At 42.7% G+C, this 22,172-nt stretch overlaps 2 protein-coding genes across 5 annotated transcripts in view; one reads left to right on the top strand and one right to left on the bottom strand.

Moving 5' to 3' along the window:
• frem1a (Fras1 related extracellular matrix 1a) overlaps positions 1 to 1,147 on the bottom strand; it is a 50,690-nt gene extending 49,543 nt beyond the window's left edge. For all 3 annotated transcript variants that reach the window (XR_013194622.1, XM_077201834.1, XM_077201833.1), the window contains exon 1: positions 1,030 to 1,147. The gene's annotated coding sequence lies outside the window, so the exon portion shown is untranslated. The remainder of the gene's footprint in view (positions 1 to 1,029) is intronic.
• A 7,125-nt stretch (positions 1,148 to 8,272) lies between these two features.
• On the top strand, positions 8,273 to 21,587 carry LOC143710712 (uncharacterized). 2 transcript variants are annotated; one of them, XM_077201806.1, is made up of 5 exons: positions 8,273 to 8,360; positions 10,380 to 10,610; positions 12,292 to 12,910; positions 20,518 to 20,604; positions 20,694 to 21,587. In XM_077201806.1, exons 2-5 carry the CDS (start codon positions 10,409 to 10,411, stop codon positions 20,821 to 20,823), a joined length of 1,038 nt encoding a protein of 345 aa, XP_077057921.1. In that variant the 5' UTR covers positions 8,273 to 8,360; positions 10,380 to 10,408; the 3' UTR covers positions 20,824 to 21,587. The 2 variants fall into 2 exon arrangements, with proteins under 2 accessions (XP_077057921.1, XP_077057920.1); XM_077201805.1 differs by lacking the exon at positions 8,273 to 8,360 and adding an exon at positions 9,980 to 10,174.
• Positions 21,588 to 22,172: the final 585 nt, after the last annotated feature.

The following is a 22,172-nucleotide window of genomic DNA, read 5'->3' as shown; positions in this document are numbered from 1 at the left end:
TGCACAAAAGGTCCTTTGGAGCAAAAAGAAACTTTAAAATGCACAAAAGGTCCTTTGGAGCAAAAAAAATAAGTTTCTTTAGAAATGTTCTTCACACTAAGAAAAAATCGGTTCCTTAAGAACTGACCACTGTAAGGTTCTTTTGGGAGACAAAAATGGTTCTTCTATGGCATTGTTGCGAACACCCACTTTATTTTAAGAGTGTAGGCTTAAAGAAAGATTAATAAAGGTGCACTAGTTTAATTCATAAGGTGGACAGAGATGAGAACGCTGTTTTAAGTGACATAATTTCCACCTGACTTTCACCTGGATAAAGACTATACCCTGAGAGCCATTCCTTTTATGACTTAAAAGAGTTACATCCTTCTCAGCCAAACAGCACTAGTTCATAAACAGGACAATATTGAGAAATTATACAAATTCACATATGGCCTCATATGGAAAACAAATAGAAGGACCCGGTGGGTTTGACAAAAGTTTAAAAATAATTTCACGGATTTCACTGTGAAATTGGTTGGGGTAGATGTTTTAAAATATGTACATTTTCCCATTATTATTAACATTTCTCATTTGGAAAAAAATTATATTTGGATATTCGGTGCCACTTTTTAGTAAGTGTATGTACTACCATTTAAGTTAATAGTTTTGATAGAATGCACTTATTGTATACATACATGGTTTTATATTGTACCTATTTTTTTTTAAAATACCTGCATTAATTTTTGTAATTACTGTTGACCCTTCGCTTACCCCATAACCATACCAATACAAACCTTACCCATATCCCACCTCAATAGCAGCACAAGTGTTTTGCAATACAACATGAACACAATAAGTACAATATACCTAAAATATTATTTAAGCAAAGACACCTAACATAAAGTGTGACCGCCCGGATACACAATTTACACCTTTCATTTCTTATCTTTAATCTATTCTTTAGTTGATCTAAATGTTATTTAGTAGCATTGTTGCACACACATACACAAAACAAACACACACAGAGCACATTTACAGACAAGTTCTTACCTGAAACCATAGCACTTATAACTCCACAACTGTTTATCTTCTCCTTTTCACTCCAACGCTTTCACAGCAACGGTCTAATTGACTAAGAGTCCCGATTGCAATCCTCACCCCTGCGAAGAGATGGAAGAAGTAGGGGAGGAGGAGGAGGGTGTTCTGTGTAAACTCGGAGGAGGGAGGTGGGATAGTCCTGCTCCGGAGGCTTTTGGGGAGGAGTGAGGCTGGGTATGAAGAGAGCAAAAAATGCAGAGGCAATCAGAAAAGAGAGGCAAACACAAACAGACAGAGATCAAAGAAAAGCAATCTACGCTCCGACCGCACCGCACCATTAGATAATGACAGATTGAGGAGATCTTCCATCAAAGGGTGTCTAGATGACGCCACTGAAAAAATAGCATGTTTGTTCACAAAGATCTGTGAAATCATCTTCTAAGTGTCTCTAAATGGGTAGCTGGCAAATAATATGGGACAAACTTCAAAATAACATAAAGAAAAACGTCTCAGGTTACTATTGTAACCATAGTTCCCTGAGAACAGGGAACGAGACGATGCGTCCATCGACGCCATGGGGAACGCCCCCAGCGTGACTGCGTCTGAAGCATCTATGTCAACTAGTCCAATGGAAAGAATGAGCGTCACGGGCGGGTGACGTCATGACCAGGAATTGATAAAAGCACATCCGGTGCAAACCGGCATTAGCTTCGAAAATTGCCGAAGCAAGCCGATCACAGGGATGCAGGAAGTATGGCAGGGTGACGCATCGTCTCGTTCCCTGTTCTCAGGGAACTATGGTTACAATAGTAACCTGAGACGTTCCCTTACGAAGGGAACTCAACGATGCGTCCATCGACGCCATGGGAACGAGAATACCCAAAGCGCCAGAATTCCAAGTACCTGAGTGTCAGTCTGTTGTAACTAAGCACTAAGCACCTGAGAACCTGGGGCAGCATCCAGGTCCAAACTGTAAAACCTGACGAATGTGAGCGGTGAGGACCAGCCTGCCGCATCACAAACGTCTTGGAGGGAAACCCCAAATAACAAGGCTTTAGAGGCCGCCATACCCCTCGTTGAGTGAGCTCTGACCACCAAGGGACACGGATGGTCAGAGTACTCGTATGCAAGTGAAATAGCCTCGACTATCCACTTGCTAACCGTCTGTTTAGAAGCAGGAAGACCCTTCTTAGGTGATCCAAAGCAAATAAATAACTGGTCGGACTTCCTCATAGAAGATGTCCGATGAACATAAGTATCCAGTGCTCGCACTGGACACAAGAGGTTCAGCCTTTCCTGGTCCGCAGATGTAAAAGGAGGAGGACAGAAAGCCTGCAGCACGATAGGCCTCGGAATCAAGGTAGGCACCTTAGGGACGTATCCCTGTTTTGGATATAAGAATGCCTTGACCATCCCCGGTGCAAACTCAAGGCAAGTGGGGGAAACCGAAAGGGCCTGAAGGTCTCCAACTCTCTTAAGGGACGAAATAGCTAGCAGAAAGATAGTCTTAAGGGTAAGAAATTTCTCTGAAACCGAATCTAAGGGCTCGAATGGAGCCCTAGACAGGCCTTCTAGTACTAATGCCAAATCCCAAGCTGGCACCCTAGTGCGAGTTGCAGGCCTCAGCCTCAGTGTGCCACGAAGGAAACGTGTAATCAGGGGGTCTCGACCCAACGATGTACCCCCAACCAGGGCGTGGTAAGCCGCAATGGCCGCCACGTAAACCTTAAGTGTGGAAGGACATAAACCTGACGTAAAGCGCTCCTGCAAGAACTCGAGTACTGTGTTCACAGAACAGTTAACCGGATCCCACTGATGTCGGTGACACCATACAGAAAAAACTTTCCATTTCAGCGCATATAGTTTCCTAGTAGCTGGAGCTCTGGAGCTTAGGATGGTCTCAGCAGCCTCAGCTGAGAGACCACTCTCTATGAGTTGGGCCCCCTCAGAGGCCAAACCCACAGGTTCCAAATCTCTGGCCGAGGGTGAAATATTGTGCCCCCGGCCTGAGACAGAAGGTCTCTCCTGATCGGGATCTCCAAGGGAGGACCGTCTAAGAGATGGATCAGGTCCGCAAACCAGATCCGACTCGGCCAGCGTGGTGCTACAAGCAGTAGGCTTATTCCGTACTGGCGGACTCGTTCCAGAACTCCTGGGAGCAGAGCAACAGGGGGAAATGCGTACAGACGTAGCCTCGGCCACGTCTGCACCATAGCATCCAGCCCCAGGGGGGCTGGGTGAGTAAGGGAGAACCAAAGTGGACAGTGCGTCGTGTGCTGAGACGCAAACAGATCCACCTCTGCTTGGCCGTAAAACTCCCAAATTTTCTCCACCGCCTCGGGGTGGAGTCTCCAATCCCCTGGCCTCAGCTCCTGCCTCGACAGGATGTCTGCCCCCACATTCTGGTCCCCAGGAATATACACTGCCCTCAGGGAGAGTACCTTCCCCAGAGACCACAGGAGGATCTGGTGCGCCAGTTTGCAGAGCGGACGCGACCGCAGACCCCCCTGACGGTTCAGATAAGAGACCACTGATGTGTTGTCTGTTCGTACAAGCACATGATGGCCCCTCAGGTCTGGGAGAAACTGTCTCAACGCATTGAAGACAGCCATCATCTCCAGGCAATTGATGTGCCACGAAAGATGATGACTTTTCCACAGACCCTGAACCGAGCGGCCTTCCATTACCGCTCCCCAGCCGGTGAGGGAAGCATCTGTCGAGATCGTAACACGATGGCAAAGAGCTCCCAATACCGGACCCTGGGTTAAGAACCAATGTTTCCTCCATATAATTAAGGCACGAAGGCACCGCCGCGTGACCTTGATCATACGAAGTGGGTTTCCCCTCGGGGAGAACCCTCTGGTCCTTAGCCACCACTGTAAAGGTCTCAAGTACAGCAGGCCAAAAGGAATCACGTTGGACGCTGCCGCCAAGAGACCCAACAGTCTCTCGAACTGTTTCACAGTGCGTGACTGGCCTAGCTTTAGCTCTTTGGTGGCTGTCAGGATAGCAGCTACACGAACGGGCGATAGAGTGGCCCGCATCGTCACTGAATCCCATACCACACCAAGGAAAGTGGTTCTCTGTACTGGAGAAAGAACACTCTTCTTGGCGTTGAGCCTCAACCCCAACATCTGCATATGAGCGAGAACGACACCTCGGTGCCGAACCGCCGACTGCTCTGATTCCGCCAGAACCAGCCAGTCGTCGATGTAGTTCAGAATACGTATGCCCTGAAGCCTGAGAGGGGCTAGAGCTGCATCCACGCATTTCGTGAACGTGCGGGGTGATAAAGCTAGACCGAAAGGAAGAACCCGATATTGGTATTCTTTGCCCCCGAAAGAAAACCTTAGGAACTTCCTGTGCTGAGGGAGGATGGAGATATGGAAGTAGGCGTCCTTCAGATCTATCGTGACAAACCAGTCCTCGGATCTGATTTGAGTCGCGATCTGTTTGAGTGTCAGCATCTTGAACTTGAGTTTCTGTACTGAACGATTCAACAGACGAAGATCTAAAATGGGACGCAACCCCCCATCCTTTTTTGGAACAATGAAATAACGGCTGTAAAAACCCGACTCTCTGTCGGGTGAGTACACCTGTTCTATAGCTTCCTTTGCTAACAGGGCCTTTACCTCTTGCTCCATTACCAGAGCCTGCTCGGGATGCACCACTGTGGGCAGCACCCCGTTGTAACGAGGAGGACGAGAACCAAACTGGATTCTGTATCCTTTCTCTACAATCTGCAGGACCCAATGAGAAATATTCGGCAGAAGCTTCCACGCTGCCAGAAAATTTACTAAGGGAACCAGCCTCTCGAGGCTGGTCTCTGGTGTTATCGAGACAGCCAATTCCGGAGCCTGAAACATAATGGCAGGAACTACCTGAACTGGCCACTCTAAGGCCCCCCTCAGAGGGCGCGAAACCGATGCTGTGCCGCAGCATAGCATCAGCGACTCGCTGGAGACCGCTGCGCCCTGAAGCACCGAGGGTGGCAGGGTTGGCAGAACGGTCTCGTGAGGACCCCGAAATGGAACGGGCACCGTAAAATGAGGTGTACACCGCTCCACTTCGGTCGGGGCTGTCCTCACAGGCCTGATGCGTGAACATCAGGACCTTTTTTTTTTAACCGAAGTCTTCTTCGCCTGAAGAACGGTCCTCAGATCCGGCTTCGACTTAGAAGACTTCGGTTGAGAGGGTTGCGTCTGTCTCCAGTCTCTACGTGGAGGTGCACGAGATGCAACACTCTCTTTCTGATGCACACGATATGATGAGCTCGACGGCTGGGGCTGCTCACGCCCAGCAGCCCCAGGGGGCTGGACACGGCGAGGGATAAACTTTTTAAAAGCGTCAGCTTGTTTTTTAGACTCCTGAAATCTCTCGACGACCGCGTGGACTGCGTCGCCGAAGAGACCAGAAGGTTCAAGCGGAGCATCTAATAAAAAAGCTCGATCTTTTTCTTTAATCTCTGACAGATTTAACCATAAATGTCTCTCAGTAGCTACCAAGGCTGCCATAGACCGCCCAATTGCTCTGGCGGTCTCCTTAGTAGCCCTGAGAGAAAGATCGGAGCCCGACGAAGTTCTCGAATATCGTCATGAGAAATTCCCTCACTACTATCCAGATCCCCCAGCAGGTCAGCTTGATAAGCCTGAAGCACTGCCATTGTGTGCAGACATGCTCCAGCTTGACCTGCTGCCGTATAAGCTTTGCCCACTAAAACCGAGGTGGCTTTAAGCGGTCTAGTGGGCAAAGCCGAGGCTTTCAGGGACGATGCGGGACCAGGCGAAAGATAGCTGGCTAAATTCTGTTCCGCCTGGGGCATCGCCTCATAACCATACTCTTTTAGCCCTCTTATTCTCGAATAAGTGTTAACTTGAGGGCTAAAAAGTCGTGAAGAGTAAGGTTTATTCCACGATTTCGATATTTCATTATGAAGATCGGGAAAAAAGGGAAGCCCTCGTGGTGGAGATAATGTCGTGGAAGATAAAAAGCGCTCATCTAATTTACTTTTAGGACGAGCGCCTTTATTCTCAGATGGCCATTCAATATTTAATTTCTCTACAGCCCGTGACATAACATCCACCAGCTCATCATATGCTGGGGAAATAAATTGTGAATCTCTTTCCCCCATGTGTGTGCTTTCACTCTCCATACTCATAACATCGACCTCCTCGGAGGAAGAGCATTGAAGTAATGGAGGGCTCTCTCCCCGGGCGGAAGAAACCGCAGTGCGTGCTTCCGACACCGGGGGGAGAGCGCTGGATCTTCCGGGTAAGGAAGGAGAAAAGGCCCGCGGACCCGTCTCCAACCCCTCCGAAAGATCCTTTTGCGATCCCCAGGAATGCATTCTCCGCGCCGCCTCGGCAGACGCGGGTCCTGATCCCTGAGGATCGCGAGCCTGCCCACTCTTTAAATCAAAGAGTGACAGGCGAGAGCGGAGCATGCGGAGCGGTAGCATTTCACAGTGTTGACACTCAGCCCCCTCGAAGGCTGAGACCGCATGCTCCACTCCCAAACAAATGACACAAAGCTCGTGTGTGTCCCCACCCGTTAAATAACGCGGGCAGGGAGGAACACACTGCTTGTACACTTGTTTCGCCATAACGTTTCCGAATAAATTGCAACAGACAACAATAAATAGACAGAGACAGTATAACACAGATCGCTTGCTGAGGCAACAGAAGCTAATGCCGGTTTGCACCGGATGTACTTTTATCAATTCCTGGTCATGACGTCACCCGCCCGTGACGCTCATTCTTTCCATTGGACTAGTTGACATAGATGCTTCAGACGCAGTCACGCTGGGGGCGTTCCCCATGGCGTCGATGGACGCATCGTTGAGTTCCCTTCGTAAGGGAACTATATTTTAGGTAACGTGACTATTTTTCAAGTGTCAAGCTTTATTTGTCAAGGTATAGTGGATTATGTTGTCTAATCACCCCTCATGATTGTGCATTAAATATAAAAATAAGAGAAAAAAGAATTTATGTCAATGATCTATGTACAAGGAGGATGTCCATCCATATGTTGAAGTCCATTGCGCTGAAGTGTAAAGTATATTCGCATAAGACACAAAAAGTGCAAAACAATAGTTGCATTAAATTTGTGTCTGTATCAAGTTCTCGACCGCATCGCCGAAGAGGCCGGTCTTGGACACGGGGGAGTTAAGGAACCTCCCTCATGTCAGCCAGACACAGCCAGACATGGCGTTCCTGGACCACCATAGTGGACCTCCCAAGACCCACCGACCACGCGGTCACCTTCGTCACACGAAGCGCGAGGTCCGTCACGGCACAAAGTTCTTGGAGAATTTTGGGATCATGACCACCCTCGTGCAGGTCTTTCAGTGCCTTAGCCTGATGGACCTGCAACAACGCCATGGCGTGTATGGCAGAGGCGGCTTCCCCACAGGTCTTGTAAGCCTTGCCGGTCCGACGAGAACTTACAGGCAAGAGAGGGAGACACGGTTCTCCGCGCCAGGTGGAGTTAGGGCACAGTTGCATAGCAACGGTCCGCTTTACTGGTGGGATACGTGTGCAACCCTTAGCCGCCCCGCCATCAAGGGTGGTGAGGGAGGAGGAGCCACCGGGACTAACCGTAACCCTATAGTAAGATCATGTAGTTACTTAAAGGTGCTCTAAGTGATGTTGGGTGACGTCACTTCCTGTTGACGTTCGTAGTATTGTCAAACAAAACGGAGGCTAGCTAGACCCACCCTCCTCCTCTTGTCAGTTATTGGCTGGAACAGTTCTTGTCGGTTATTGGCTGGAACAGTTTGTTATGTTTCGTGGTGCGGGTTAGCCCAGTTTGTTTTTGTTGCCGTTTTTGGAGCCTGGGGTGTCTGCAGAGATCGCATTCTTTTACAGTGTGTTCAGGGGACAAGCAGCAAGCGAATAGTGAGGAGATGTTTGCTGTATGTGACAAAAAAACGCGTGACATCGCTCAGAGCACCTTTAATATTACTCAGTAATTAAATAATGTCCAATTACACTGTAACAAAGACACCTTCAAATAATGAGTAACCGGAAATCATTTTAGATGATTTTAGAGTCTCACAAATCCTGATCAGTTTGGGTCCCACTGCATTTGGTTATTTATTAACATCAAGATACAGCAAGACTACTATAGTAGAACAATGTCCAAATTACATTGTCACACAATAACCATCAGTGTCTTCTGCACTGTGACCATTGACCTTGCAATCCTGTTAATCTCTCATCTAAGTGTATTCTCATGGATCTTTTACTAAAACATTCTTTCTCTGTGTGTTTACGATAGCTTGCAGCAGTTACTGTAGCTCTGAATAGCATAATAGCTCTGAAGACTAAAGAGACAGAACAGCAGTAAGTTGTTTAACCGGGCCTTCTCACAGACTTTACATACATACACGATTATCTACACTTTTCTCTTCCTGAGGTGTTTGAAATTGTTTCAAGAAGTAAGTGAGACCAGGTCCCCTTATATACTGATGATAAGTAGACGACTATCTGCTTTCAGTTGTATAACACTCACTTTTTGTTAGACTACATCAATTACATCTGGATGTTAGCAACTAAAGTCTATGACGAGGATTATGGAGTCAACGGGTATGAAAGAAATGTAATCATTTTAAAATAAACTCAAGTTTTCAAATTTTCCCAACGCCATTAATCTGTGGTCATTGCCTAAGTGAGTCAGGAAAGAGTTAACAAACACTTTTCTGCTCTTTCTTAGTTTCCTTTCATTCAAGTTACCATGACTGCAGTTTTGAATACATAAGAACTAAACTAATCTTCTAAATCTCTTCTCATAAAACAGATTAATTGAAGTTTGAGGGAAAAGTCAACCATTTCATGTGGAGAACATCAATAGCATGTTTCCAAAGTCAATAAATGTTGATTCTTTTTCATATAAACAGTGTATAAATAAGCCAAATTCAAACAGCAGGATATATTTGAAGTCACTTCAGTTGTATACAGTATTTTCACTTCCGATCTAATGTTATGGAGCCTAGCAGAATCTAGATTTATATCTTGCAATGCAAAACAGGATTTTCTTCCTTTTTGTGTTAATTGTTTTCCATTACAAATGTCTAAAAATTCTTAAATCAAGAAATATGTATTGGAGAAGTAAAATTACTTAAGATAAAATCCGACAGATACTTCAGGTTTTAAGCATCAATATTTCAGCAAACAAGAAAAGTAATTTTACTTCTCAAGTAAATGTAGCTTGATTTATGAATGTTTAGATATTTGTAACTGTACGTTAAATATTCCGATTGGTTGCCGCCGAACCGCGTCATTGCTTATTACCATAAAGTTGACGTGACTTCAACTCTCCTCGCCGCTCTCACCTCCAAGACGCGCCGCGCCACTCTCGCCGGAGCTCGCGCCGGCTCTCATTGACAATTAATGACTTCCGGCCACTTTGACGCTCTCGCCGGCGCCGGTGTGAACGCACAGTAAGACAAAAATACTGAGTAAGATTTGTAAATCAACTATTTAAATATAATAATAAACAACTAACTGTAAAAATACAGTCCAATGTACCTTAATAATAAGACAGAATTTTCAATATTGATTCTTCACATGTGATTAATTGTTGAATACATTTTTTGAAATGTCCATAAAATGAATGAAAAGGGTACTGGTAATTTTCAGACAGAATGTTATACATTTTTCTAGTTTTTTAAGATCATTCTCAGGAAGCTCAAAAATTGGTGTCATTTGTACTAGAAACTTGCTGTCAAAAAGAATTTTTAAGTCAATCAAAGTTATCAGTCAGTCTAAATTTATATTCTATTTTCTCCTAATAATGAAATTGTAATCCATCCATGTGGTTTTAAAAATACCAGCCATGAAAATAAGCAATAATGACGTCTATCGCTAAATTATTACCCACAACTTTCAAAATGGATCTCAAGGTTATAATGAAGAGCTTGCACTTGATACTTTGTTTGTGCCAAGAATGCAAAGGTTAATGAACATAGATTAGACGAGCACTATCCGCTTACATTGAGAAAGAGCAACTAGTTGAAAAGAGCCCTTGATTCAATTGAAAGGAACTGAAGCCTCAGAAGCAAAACAAGCCTGTTCACTTTGCGGCACTTCCACGAAAACTGAGAGCACAATGCCTGTCAAATGGAGTGTGACATTCCTGGGTTTTCTGTGGGAAAGCGGTAATTGCTTTTTTCAGTGTTTGGCTGTTGGTTTCATGGGCTTTGAATCCCACCCTCTAATGAGTGAGCGAGTTTCTGCTGTTTCCTGACCGAGCTGTGTCGGAGAATCGGGTTCGGCTTTCTTCTGTGAATCTGTCAGCTCTTTTTTTTTTGTGCAGAATGAGGTTTTCCGCATCGTTTTTATGCTTCCTAATTGTTTTTTTAGGACTAGGAGGGATTCGCAGTTTGGTGTTCATGGAAGATGAGGGGGAGGAACCGGAGGATAGAGACCTGAGCAAAGCTATTTTGGAGTTGCTGCACATAAATAAACTGTCGGCACCTCAGCAAACAAAGCCACACCCCTACATGAAGCACGTTTACCAGTCCTTGGACACACAGGAAAGAGACCCGAGTGGGGCAGATGGAACTCTTGTACAGAGTTTCCGGAGCATTGAAGGTAAGTATACATTTTTATTCAAAGTACACAATTAAAATATTAAAATATTAAAATAAAAACCATGTAGGAACACACATCATGGCGACATTCCAGGATGACAATGTTAAGATTCAACAGGCTCAAATTGTGAAAGAATGGTAGGGGAGCATCAAGAATAATTTTTAAACATGAACTGGCACCTCTGAGTCCAGATCTTAAATTCATTGAAAGTCTTTGGGATGTGCTGGGATGTGCAGTTAAACATGAACTGGCACCTCCGAGTCCAGATCTTAAATTCATTGAAAGTCTTTGGGATGTGCTGGAGGAGACTTTATAGAGTGCTGGACTCTTGCATTGTCAATACAAGATCTTGACCAAAAAATATGCATCTCTTGATTGAAATAAATGTTGTGATGTTATTTCCATTAAGAGGTGAATAAATATTTGGTCAAGATCTAAAAAATAATAATAAATAAATAAAAACACTTTTCCCTTAACATAATGAGTGCTATTGCTATGTTTTCATTGATGTGCCAGTACATATCAGTTAAAACTTTTTTAGGTCCCACTTTATATTAAGTGGCTTTAAGTATTATGTACTTACATTGAAAAATAAGTAGAATGTACTTATTGTGTTCATGTTGTATTGTAAAACACTTTTGCTGCTATTGAGGTGTGATACGGGTAAGGTTAGAGGCAGGTGTGGTGGTATGGGTCGGTTTTAAGGGTAGGTTAAGGTGTAAGGGAAGGGTCAACAGTGTAATTACAAATGTAATTACATACATTAATTACAGCTGCAATTACATGCAGGTATTTTTAAAATATAAGTACAATGTAAAAACATGTATGTACACAATATGTCCATTGTATCAAATTATTAGTTTCAATGTAAGTACATAGTACTTAAAGCCACTTAATATAAAGTGGGACCCTTTTGGGTGTATTTGTAGCGTTTACTACAGTTGAACGATTGGATCAGGTAATCCGAGCTGGTGTGATTGAGTGGAGGCGGGGACCAATTTGCATATTAATGATCCACGTATAAACCTTATCTTATGAACCAGAGAAACAAGCGCATAGCCATCTTTAGAATTTCGTCTTTGAAATTCCATTTTTGCGGTAGCTCTTTATATTTCTATGGCATCGAAGAGTAATTAGCTGGTTAAGTGGATTTACGTATTGTAGAGGTGACGAAAGTTATCATGAGCATAATAATGTTTGAAGCGGATGTCATAACAAATGCCAGTAGACCAGGAAGATTTTAAAACAGGCGGTAAATAAATCCATAAAATCTTAAGTTCAGACTGTGGAAATACAAACGAGCGCAGGCCAGAAAAGAGGCGGGGCTACATAAGGTCTTATACAGTAGATGCTACTAAATGAAGCATTTAGAATAACATTTAAGGCATTAAGAAATTATTTTCAAAGGAATATCAAACAGGAAACAATGTTTGAATATGTCATTGACATTCAAAAATGAGTTTTAAGGGATAAAATTATTGACTGCAAGGGGGATGTTACCATTTTTTCATTGTAGTTGTATTTTTTACACTTCTGTGAAGAGATGTTGATGCATAAAAAGATTTGATAACCTTTGAAGTTATATAAATACAACTAAATAAATATTATAAAAAAGGTATAAAATAAATTCTGCTTAATTTTCACCCCTAAGACCCTTAAAAGATGTTCTTTTTCAAACAAGATTCAAAGTACGGCACTCCAGGATGGATCTGGTTCAACATGTCCCAGCTGAGTCCCTTCATGAGGGTTGCAGAGCTGGTCCTGCTGAGGAAGACTCTTCATCCCAAGCCGCTTAGTGTGACGGTCACAGTACATAGTCTCTCACCAGGAAGAGATAACCTGAGCATTAGTGGCCCTCTTGTGGAGCACTTATTGAGTCTGGACCGGGTTCCTCCAACAGGCTATGACGTTTTTGACGTGACGGCTGCAATAACCCAGCCACCGAGCCACTCAGATATCCTGGGCTTCCAGCTTCGCTTTGGGGATGAGAGCGGCAGCCTGGTTCTCCACGAAGCCCTCACACAGAGCCTCTACTGCTTGAATGGCAGCTCTCTACACCAGCCGCTTTTAGTGGTCTATAGGAGCAAATCAATGGAGTTAAAGCAGAGGGCCTCAGGAGTGAGTTCAGAACACAGGCAGAGCTGCATGGTCAGCTCAGAATATGAGAGACAGCAAATACATTTGAGACATGGGAGACATGTAGCTGCATGCAAGCTGTATGTACATAATGTCAACCTTCATACGAGCAAGTTGAGTCAATGGATTCTGCAGCCATCCAGTTTCAACATAAGTATTTGTAGGTATGAGCCTGTCTGTGTGTAACATATCACTATATAAAATAAGGGGGCTTGAGAATATGTAAAAGTTTAAGAATGCGCCATTCAAAACACGCATCGATTACAGTACTAACTAAATATTGATAGTGTGCGATTTATATTGTGAAAAATACACCTAATCATATTGAATGTGCATTTGTTGTGTACTTTAAATATTAAAGGTATATATATTTTTTAAAACTGTATTTGCAGATAAAATAATAAATGAAATAAAAGGCTACTTAAGTGTTAAAGACTTAAAAACCGTACATTGTAATAATATCAAATTAAAAGTTTTACTTTAAAGTACATTTTGAGTCATGATCTTTTAATTTTTTAACATGCTTTAAATATGTACACTTATTTTAATGTGTTGATTAACATACTAAAGCACATGAAAAGTAATTGGTCATAATTTTATCTGTAGTGTGTTATTCAATATTACGTTAAAGTTGATATATTTTAAAAGTATTAAATAGCAACTTCATTATTACAAATATATTAAAATATATAAATTGAAATGACATTAAAGTATATTTTAGTTTGCCATAAATGCTTGTCAGTACGTTTAGCAGTGCACATTTCAAAGGCAATAGAATTATAAAATTTACATATAAACTAACTAAGTACTTAAAGGGTTAGTTCAAACACACAAAAAATCAAATTAAATTAAATGAAATTAAATGAACAATTACTCATGTTGTTTCAGACCGTGAAACACAAATGAATACTTCAAACAAACCTGAGAGATTTCTGTCCATCCATTGACAATCCATGCAACTACCACTTTGTAAAAAGTTAATAAAGGGATTGTAAAACTAATCCATATGAATTGAGAGGTTTAATCCAAATGTTCTGACGATTCTGACTCGATCGCTTAAATGATGACCAGATTGAATTTAGGCTTTTATTAAACATGTGCTGCGTAACATGAGAATTAACCTCATTGGTTCTCGCTGGTCAATTGAACATGCCTGAGCTTTGTTTACCATATCCGATTTGTGCGTTGATGAATGTTTACAGTGCCTAGCATAAGTGAACACACCTATGCTAAAGCTGACTAAAAAGAGGAATAAAAAAATCATCTTTTGGAATTGGATCTTAATGCCTTAATTTAAAAAATGAGGAAAAATCCAACCTTTAAGGACACCAATTTTCTTTGTAAATGAATAATGTATCGTTAATAAATAAATGTTCTTCCTTAAAATACAGGTTGCGCAAGTCAGGACACCCCTATAATAAATTCCCATAGAGGCAGGCCGATTTTTTGGATCCAGGATACGATGCATCCTGATAAAGTTCCCTTGGCCTTTGGAATTAAAATAGCCCCACATCATCACACACCCTTCACCGTACCTACAGATTGGCATGGGAAACTTTCCATAAGATCATCTCTCAATGCAAATCAAACCAGCTATTAGCCTAACTGAAATAACACCATGCAAATCAATAAGTATGGTGAAGGGTATGTGATGATGTGGGGCTATTTTAATTCCAAAGGCCAAGGGAACTTTATCAGGATGCTGTCAGGTTGTTGCAGGTAGCTGAAGACGAGGACAAGAGGACTTCCAAAAATGCTGATTTATTTACAAAATAAACTTCTATAAACATACAGGAATGAAATAAACTCCAGGAACTTCAGAGAAAACACAACCATACAAGGACGACGACCAACCAACACTGAGGGAAAACACAAGGCTTAAAAGAACTGGGACTAATGGGATAATTAACTGAACACAGGTGAAGAAACTGAACACAAACGAGGAGCAGGAAAAACTAACAGGACTAAACCAAAATCACAAAGACAGGGGGAAACAAGATCACAGAACATAACTAAACACATAGAAAATGTGACAGAACCTCCCCCTCCCCGAAGGCGAGTCCTCGCACCGTATAACATCCAAAGGGGTGGGAGGGTGGGCGCCCTGGAGGCTGAAGAGGGCATGGTGGTCCAGGCTGTGGGAGCGTCCAGGGCGGAGCTGTCGGACCCTCGGGCGTCCAGAGCCGAATTGTCGGACCCTCGGGCGTCCAGGGCGGAGCTGTCGGACTCTCGGGCGTCCAGGGCGGAGCTGTCGGACTCTCGGGCGTCCAGGGCGGAGCTGTCGGACCCTCGGGCGTCCAGGGCGGAGCTGTCGGACCCTCGGGCGTCCAGGGCGGAATTGTCGGACCCTCGGGCGTCCAGGGCGGAGCAGTCGGACCCTCGGGCGTCCAGGGCGGAGCTGTCGGACCCTCGGGCGTCCAGGGCGGAGCTGTCGGACCCTCGGGCGTCCAGGGCGGTGAGGACCCTTCGGGTGGCCATGGCGGTGAGGACCCCTCGGGTGGCCATGGCGGTGAGGACCCTTCGGGTGGCCATGGCGGTGAGGACCCTTCGGGTGGCCATGGCGGTGAGGACCCTTCGGGTGGGCGCCCCCCCAAAATTTGAATGGGGAAATTGACAGGAAAGGGGGGATCCGGCAGCAACGAGGGTCTTGGGCTGGGCAGGACCAGCGGTGAAGGAAACTCTGGGCTGGGCAGGACTGGTGCAGGATCAGTGGGCTCTGGAGTGGGCACTGGTGCAGGATCAGTGGGTTCTGGTGCAGGATCAGTGGGCTCTGGTGCAGGATCAGTGGGCTCTGGTGCAGGATCAGCGGGCTCTGGTGCAGGATCAGCGGGCTCTGCCGGCAGGATCAGCGGGCTCTGCCGGCAGGATCAGCGGGCTCTGCCGGCAGGATCAGCGGGCTCTGCCGGCAGGATCAGCGGGCTCTGCCGCAGGGTCAACGGGCTCTGCCGCAGGGTCAACGGGCTCTGCCGCAGGACTGGACGGGACCAGCACATCATGGGACTCAGAACTGGACGGGGCCAGCACAACATGGGACACAGAACTGGACGGGGTCAGCGCATCATGGGACTCGGAACTGGACGGGGCCAGCGCATCATGGGACTCGGAACTGGACGGGGCCAGCGCATCATGGGACTCGGAACTGGACGGGGCCAGCGCATCATGGGACTCGGAACTGGACGGGGCCAGCGCATCATGGGACTCGGAACTGGACGGGGCCAGCGCATCATGGGACTCGGAACTGGACGGGGCCAGCGCATCATGGGACTCGGAACTGGACGGGGCCAGCACATCATGGGACTCGGAACTGGACGGGGCCAGCACATCATGGGACTCGGAACTGGACGGGGCCAGCACATCATGGGACTCGGAACTGGACGGGACCAGCGGCGAAGGAAACTCTGGGCTGGATGTGGAAGTACGACCTGGGACTGAAGACTGGAGAGGGAAAACTGATTTGAACGCTGATTGCACGGATTGGAGCGCCAGATCCGCCATTTTTGCCCCCAGGTCCCTACTGTTAGAAACCAGCTTGCGGGCTCAGGGCCACACGAGAGTCTCAGGCTGAACAGCAAGGAAACGAGGAGCCCCTGGGGCTGGTTCTTGCTCGAAGACTGGCTCTGGCTCTGGCGGGCAGGCGATGGGCTCAGGCGCTGGCGGGCTTAGAACTGGCTGGAGTGGGAGATCTTCCACGAGGTATTTGGATCCACATGCCCATAGCGTGTGATCAACAAATTCCAGAAATGACAGATTGAGATCTTTTACCAGAATCAGCTGGCCAAGCGGGTCCTTTAATCCTCCCCAGAAACTTTGTGTTAATTCTTCTTCCTCCAACGACATGTCATCATACAGCTCCAGGTAAAGCCCTGCATACTCCTCAAGAGAGTGCTCATTTTGGGCACATCTTTGGGTTTTTTTTTATGGGTTGGTCGTTCTGTCAGGTTGTTGCAGGTAGCTGAAGACGAGGACAAGAGGACTTCAAAAAATAGCTGATTTATTTACAAAATAAACTTCTATAAACATACAGGAACGAAATAACAAACTCCAGGAACTTCAGGGAAAACACAACCATACAAGGACGACGACCAACCAACACTGAGGGAAAACAAAAGGCTTAAAAGAACTGGGACTAATGGGATAATTAACTGAACACAGGTGAAGAAACTGAACACAAACGAGGAGCGGGAAAAACTAACAGGACTAAACCAAAATCACAAAGACAGGGGGAAACAAGATTACAGAACATAACTAAACACATAGAAAACGTGACAGATGCATAGTATCCTGGATCCATGAAATTACGCATTTCATGGAATTGAAAATCCTGACTTACGAACACTGTATTTTAAGGAAGAACATCTATTTATTTACAATACATTATTCATTCACAAAGAAATTAGGTGTCCTTAAAGGTTGGATTTTTCCTCATTTTTGAAATTAAGGCATTAAGATCAATTTCCAAAAGATAATTTTTTATTCCTATTTTTAGTCAACTTTAGCATTGGTGTGTTCACTTATACTATCCACTGTATATGCAGAGGTGTAAAGTCCAGGTTCAGAAAGTAAACATCCTCCTCCGTATTTTGTTCCAATCACCTGGATTTGCTAATTAGCACAGTTTTTCAGCCAGGAGATATAACTAATCAGTGAAATCAGCTGGCTGAGTTCATGGGTGGAATAGTAATAATAATTTGTTACATTTATATAGCGCTTTTCTGGGTACTCAAAGCGCTTTACATGGAAGGGGGAATCTCCTCAACCACCACCAATGTGCAGCACCCACCTGGATGATGCGACGGCAGCCATATTGCGCCAGAATGCCCACCACACACAACCTTACTGGTGGAGAGGAGACAGTGATGAAGCCAATCAGTAGCCTATATGGGGATGATTAGGAGGCCATGATGGACAGAGGCCATGGGCAAAATTTAGCCAGGATGCCGGGGTTATACTAGGCTGGTTAAAACCAGACCCCTCAGTGGTAACTGAGTTAGGGTCTGGGGAAGGTTCATTGACAGCTCACTTCCAAATGGGCGTCACCAACGGACGTTGCTCAAATGCCTAGGCGCAATTGGATAGACCTTAAAACCAATCAGATCGATCGTCATCTTGTAAAGCCCGCCTCAGCGTTTGTGACTGGTGCCTCCATTTGGAAAGATTGGAAATGAGCTTGAATGGGCTCTTCGCCAGACTAACTTGCAGAGCAAATCTAAATTTGCCGTCTGGGTTTTCTCAGGCTAGGTTTTTACCCCTACATATAAACATATGTCAGGACCTCTGTTTATATGTGAATAAAAGTCTAAATTAAAACTGTTCATCATATAAAGTGATCGCGTCTCTTCAGAAAATTTGGCCTTAAACCGTTTTACAATCTCTTTATGAACTTTTGAAGCGTTAAAGGTGTAGATGCGTAGCTGTCATTGGAGGGACATATCAACTCAGATTTCATAAAAAAATATCTTCATTTGTGTTTCAAAGATGAACGAAAGTCTTATGTGTTTGAAACTACACGAGGAAGAGTAAATGTTGACAGAATTTTCGAACGATCACTTTAAGTCCTGCTTAAGTGGGTCAAAAAAATGAGTTCAACTAATTGCATTTAGGCCTAATAAAAATGTATACTATAACCTCATACAGTTTCATTAAAATGTAAATAACTATATTTCAGCATAATGGCAGTAATTCAGCTGTTTTAAAAGTAAAAGCATTAACGAGCAACTCATTAGCAATGTAGTTCGGCCAAACGCTAACGTTACATCGATGTTAATAGATAAGGAAATGTCGATAATTAAAAATTAAGGAATAGATAATTATAATTTCACCAAAAAGGTCCGTAGGACAATCCGGTTCTTTCTGGTCGGACATTATGTTGCCCGGAGGGTCTGATTATTCTTCCTAATCGGTTGGTCGTAAATGAAACTCTTGTAGCCTTGGAAGGTCAAATTCGTTTTAATGAATCAGGTTCTCTCTGTATCAGTCAGTTCATTTTGACCTAAATACGATTCATCGAAGCAAATTGCTGTATGCACGCCGGCTATAATCTGTCGACTCGGTTATCAGGCTACTGTAAATGGGTGATTCTGCAACTACGGGCACTTTTGACTATCCCAATTTTAAAAAAAATCAACCTCCATGAATTTACATTTTAACCATGACAGTCTGTAATACATATAAAAATTTACACAAAATAGAATGTAGTCGTTAAGATTTTAATCTGGAACATGTTTATTTTTTATGTTTTTCTGGTCATCTTCTTAAAAAGTGTCCTTACCGCAACGTTACAATAACGTTAATTTTTTACATTTTTCTTTAGTAATTTCTATAAAAAAAATATATATTTAAATAGCTTTTTCAAATTTGATGCAATTTTGTAAATACTGATATAAAAAAATTATATACAAAATAGGGAATTTCATGTTTTTTTCTATGCCATGTAAAAAATGTACAGTAACCTTAGATGTCAATTGTTTCCATACACACAAAAGATAACATATTTAACTTTTTATGACAGATGTTGCCATTTCAATGTGTTAATCATCTCAGCTTAAGTGTAAAAATTCTTTTTTGCAAATGAAAATGTGAAAACATTTAAAATAGAGCAGTGCTGCGGTAATGACATCTTGTGTCGGTAAGGACACGATGTTAAAATCTAGGGTTAAAAAATGGCATGTTTATATATATACTAATATATATACTAATATATACTTCAGTACTAATAATATACAGAATATTTGTAATTTAATATACAGTAAACCTTGAATTTGTCTCTACCGAAACACAAGGTCTTTACCGCAACACCTACATTTGCTGCGGTAAAGACATGTTGCGGAAATGACATTTTTCCTAATATTTTAGCTAATTGGCAGCTAGCAAGGCCTACCACATTAGTTTTGACTCTTAGCATCTTAATATACATGAATTTAACAGTAATATACATTTATTTTTAAAATGTAGTTAAAAATACACAATTATTAAGCTGAATGGTAAGGACGCACAATAAATACTAGAGCAGAAAAGATGATGTTTACCTTATTTTTTTGGTATCTTGTGAGTGAGGTAGTGTGGTGGCCCAGTCTGTCAGCAATGTGCTCAAGTGATAATTTCTGTTTCAATAGAAACTAGACTTGTTTGTGTTCGATAAAATTTCATAACAAAAGCTTTTTTTCATTGTTGCGGTAAGGACTCAAAAGTGTGGGACAGGCACATTTAGTTTAAAAAATCATAAAAATTATCAATTAATAATACAAAGAATTTTAAGATACTGTAAATGAATCTGTATATTAAACAATTCCATTTGAAATAATGTCAAATTGTAATTAAATTAGCTTATTTTATGTATCTCAACATTGAGACCACAGGTGTGGGACATTAACAAAAATGGTGTTTTGAGCTATAAATGCTTCATAATATTATATTTAATCACATTAATCAGTAATTATATTTTTTGTCAATGTGTGTAATGGCACTGTGAATATATTTATGAAACATCAAATGACAAATTTTAACATAAATCTAAAATTTCACTGCTGGGACTTAAAAGTGCCCGTAGTTGCAGAATCACCCAAATATGTTTGTAGCTATTTATACGAGTTAATGTTTAAAACGCTTGTTTAACTATTTCAGCTTTGTATCAAACACTTTCATAGTAGCTTCCCAAGTTCCTCAACACTGGTTTGATCGTTGAGCATAATAATTTTATTGCATTATGTATTCATTATAGCTATGTGACAGAAAGAACCAAATAATTATGTCCTTCCGTCTGTGTCCTTTTTAGAGGTATCTGTTTGAAGGAAATGTCTGCGTCACCCATGCCTGTTCAGAGACAAAGAAAACGCCACAGAGAAAATGATTTACTTCAAAGGTGCATTCAGTCTCCTATGCAATGACAATTGTGAGTCTAAGTTTGAAAACACAAGTATGACCTTAAAACTCTCTCCATATATTTTATAGATCAAACTGCACTCCACAAGGACTGTCATCTCTCATCGTGATGTACAACAGTGACACTGCAGACATTATTATAAAGGAGATAAAGGATATCAGAGCAGAGAGATGTGTGTGCCAACCAACTGCTCAATGAAAAGGATTGCAAAAATAATCAAACTGCAGTTTAAGTATTTGAGAACATGACAGTTGTAGGAAGAAATAGCGAATATGATCCCTAGGATTATGCATTTCTGCAATGGTCATAATATTTGATTTGAACAGAAAACATGGTCTGCTTAAACAGACAGCAGTGGTGTAAAAACTCACAATGCAGGATGCAGCAGTTATCACCACCAAATATTGCCTGTAATCATGGCTTATAAATGCACAATGGTATTTTCTCTTTATAAAACTGTTTCAATTAATCAATATTCTTAGGATGTCTGATGTGAATCTTGAGCTCATGCCAAGCATCTGGGTTCACATACTTGTTTTCTGGAACTGTATTTTTGCCTTTAAAAGAAAGCAAAGTAGCCTATAATTTGTTTAGCCTATTTGTTTTTTGATATCTTACTTGAAAACATTGCAGGTGCACTTTTGGCCACATGATGTCATAATAGAGCAAGAAAACGTTACTTTCAATGTTCATGGAGCATCAATGTTCACCTATGTTGAAGAATGTCATGAGTTTCACAATATCTCTATCAATGAGTAATTATAAAAAGGAAAACATAAAGAAAAAAGGTGCACCAGAGATGTTTCAAGTAAGTTGAATATCGATGTGAGGAACTGTTTAATTCTTTGAATTTGAGACCATGTTTGCTGTTTGGACACAGAAATGACTTTTGAAACCTCCTATACTTATTTAGGATCATATCTTAAAGAAAGAATGTGAAAAATAAACAATCTGTTCTGCAATTTCCTCTCGCATTTTTCTGTCAGCTGTTCCAGTCATTCCGGTTTCATCACATTTCGGTCCTCCCTCGAAATCGGGTCTCCATATCAGAACCAGAATCAGAAGAGCTTTATTTGCCAAGTATGTTTACGCACACAAGGAATTAGTCTTGGTGACAGGAGCTTCCAGTGCAGAAGAAAGTGCAGAAATATGATAGTGCAGAAATGTTTTCAATATTCTGTGTATAATCATTAAAAAAAACAAGCTTTTTTCCCCACCAACACAGGCAGGTTGTTCTATTTCATTTTAACTGCATGGCTCTGTATCACAGTCCTTCTCAGACTGTCCTGGGTCAGTGTTCAGCGGTATCTGTATCCGCTTCATCTTTTCCTTCAATTCCAAAGTGTGAAGAGTGGATTCTCTGCATTATTTCTAATCTCAATGCCGTTGATAACTCTCTCTCCTCCAAAGAATATTCCATTTTGCACACAACTCATATCTAATGTGGAAGTACTTGGCCACATCCATGGACAGTGTTTCTTCCCATCAGCCCAACCCTGGAGTATCACTTTTTTCTGTGTCTAATTCTGTCGATCTTTGTATTTTCT

The sequence above is a fragment of the Siphateles boraxobius genome, unplaced genomic scaffold (genome assembly GCF_051911475.1).
Source record: "Siphateles boraxobius isolate OS27281-9 unplaced genomic scaffold, OSU_SipBor_1 48, whole genome shotgun sequence".
Lineage (NCBI taxonomy): Eukaryota > Metazoa > Chordata > Actinopteri > Cypriniformes > Leuciscidae > Siphateles > Siphateles boraxobius.
This window is presented reverse-complemented; position numbering and strand designations above follow the sequence as displayed.

Bases quoted from the DNA above. Each gene is read 5' to 3' on its own strand.
- LOC143710712 (XM_077201805.1), top strand. From the start codon at position 10,126: ATGCCTGTCAAATGGAGTGTGACATTCCTGGGTTTTCTGTGGGAAAGC. The intron at 12,911-20,517 runs GTATGAGCCTGT...TGTCCTTTTTAG, and splicing joins TTCAACATAAGTATTTGTAG to AGGTATCTGTTTGAAGGAAA. The intron at 20,605-20,693 runs GTGCATTCAGTC...TATATTTTATAG, and splicing joins GAAAATGATTTACTTCAAAG to ATCAAACTGCACTCCACAAG.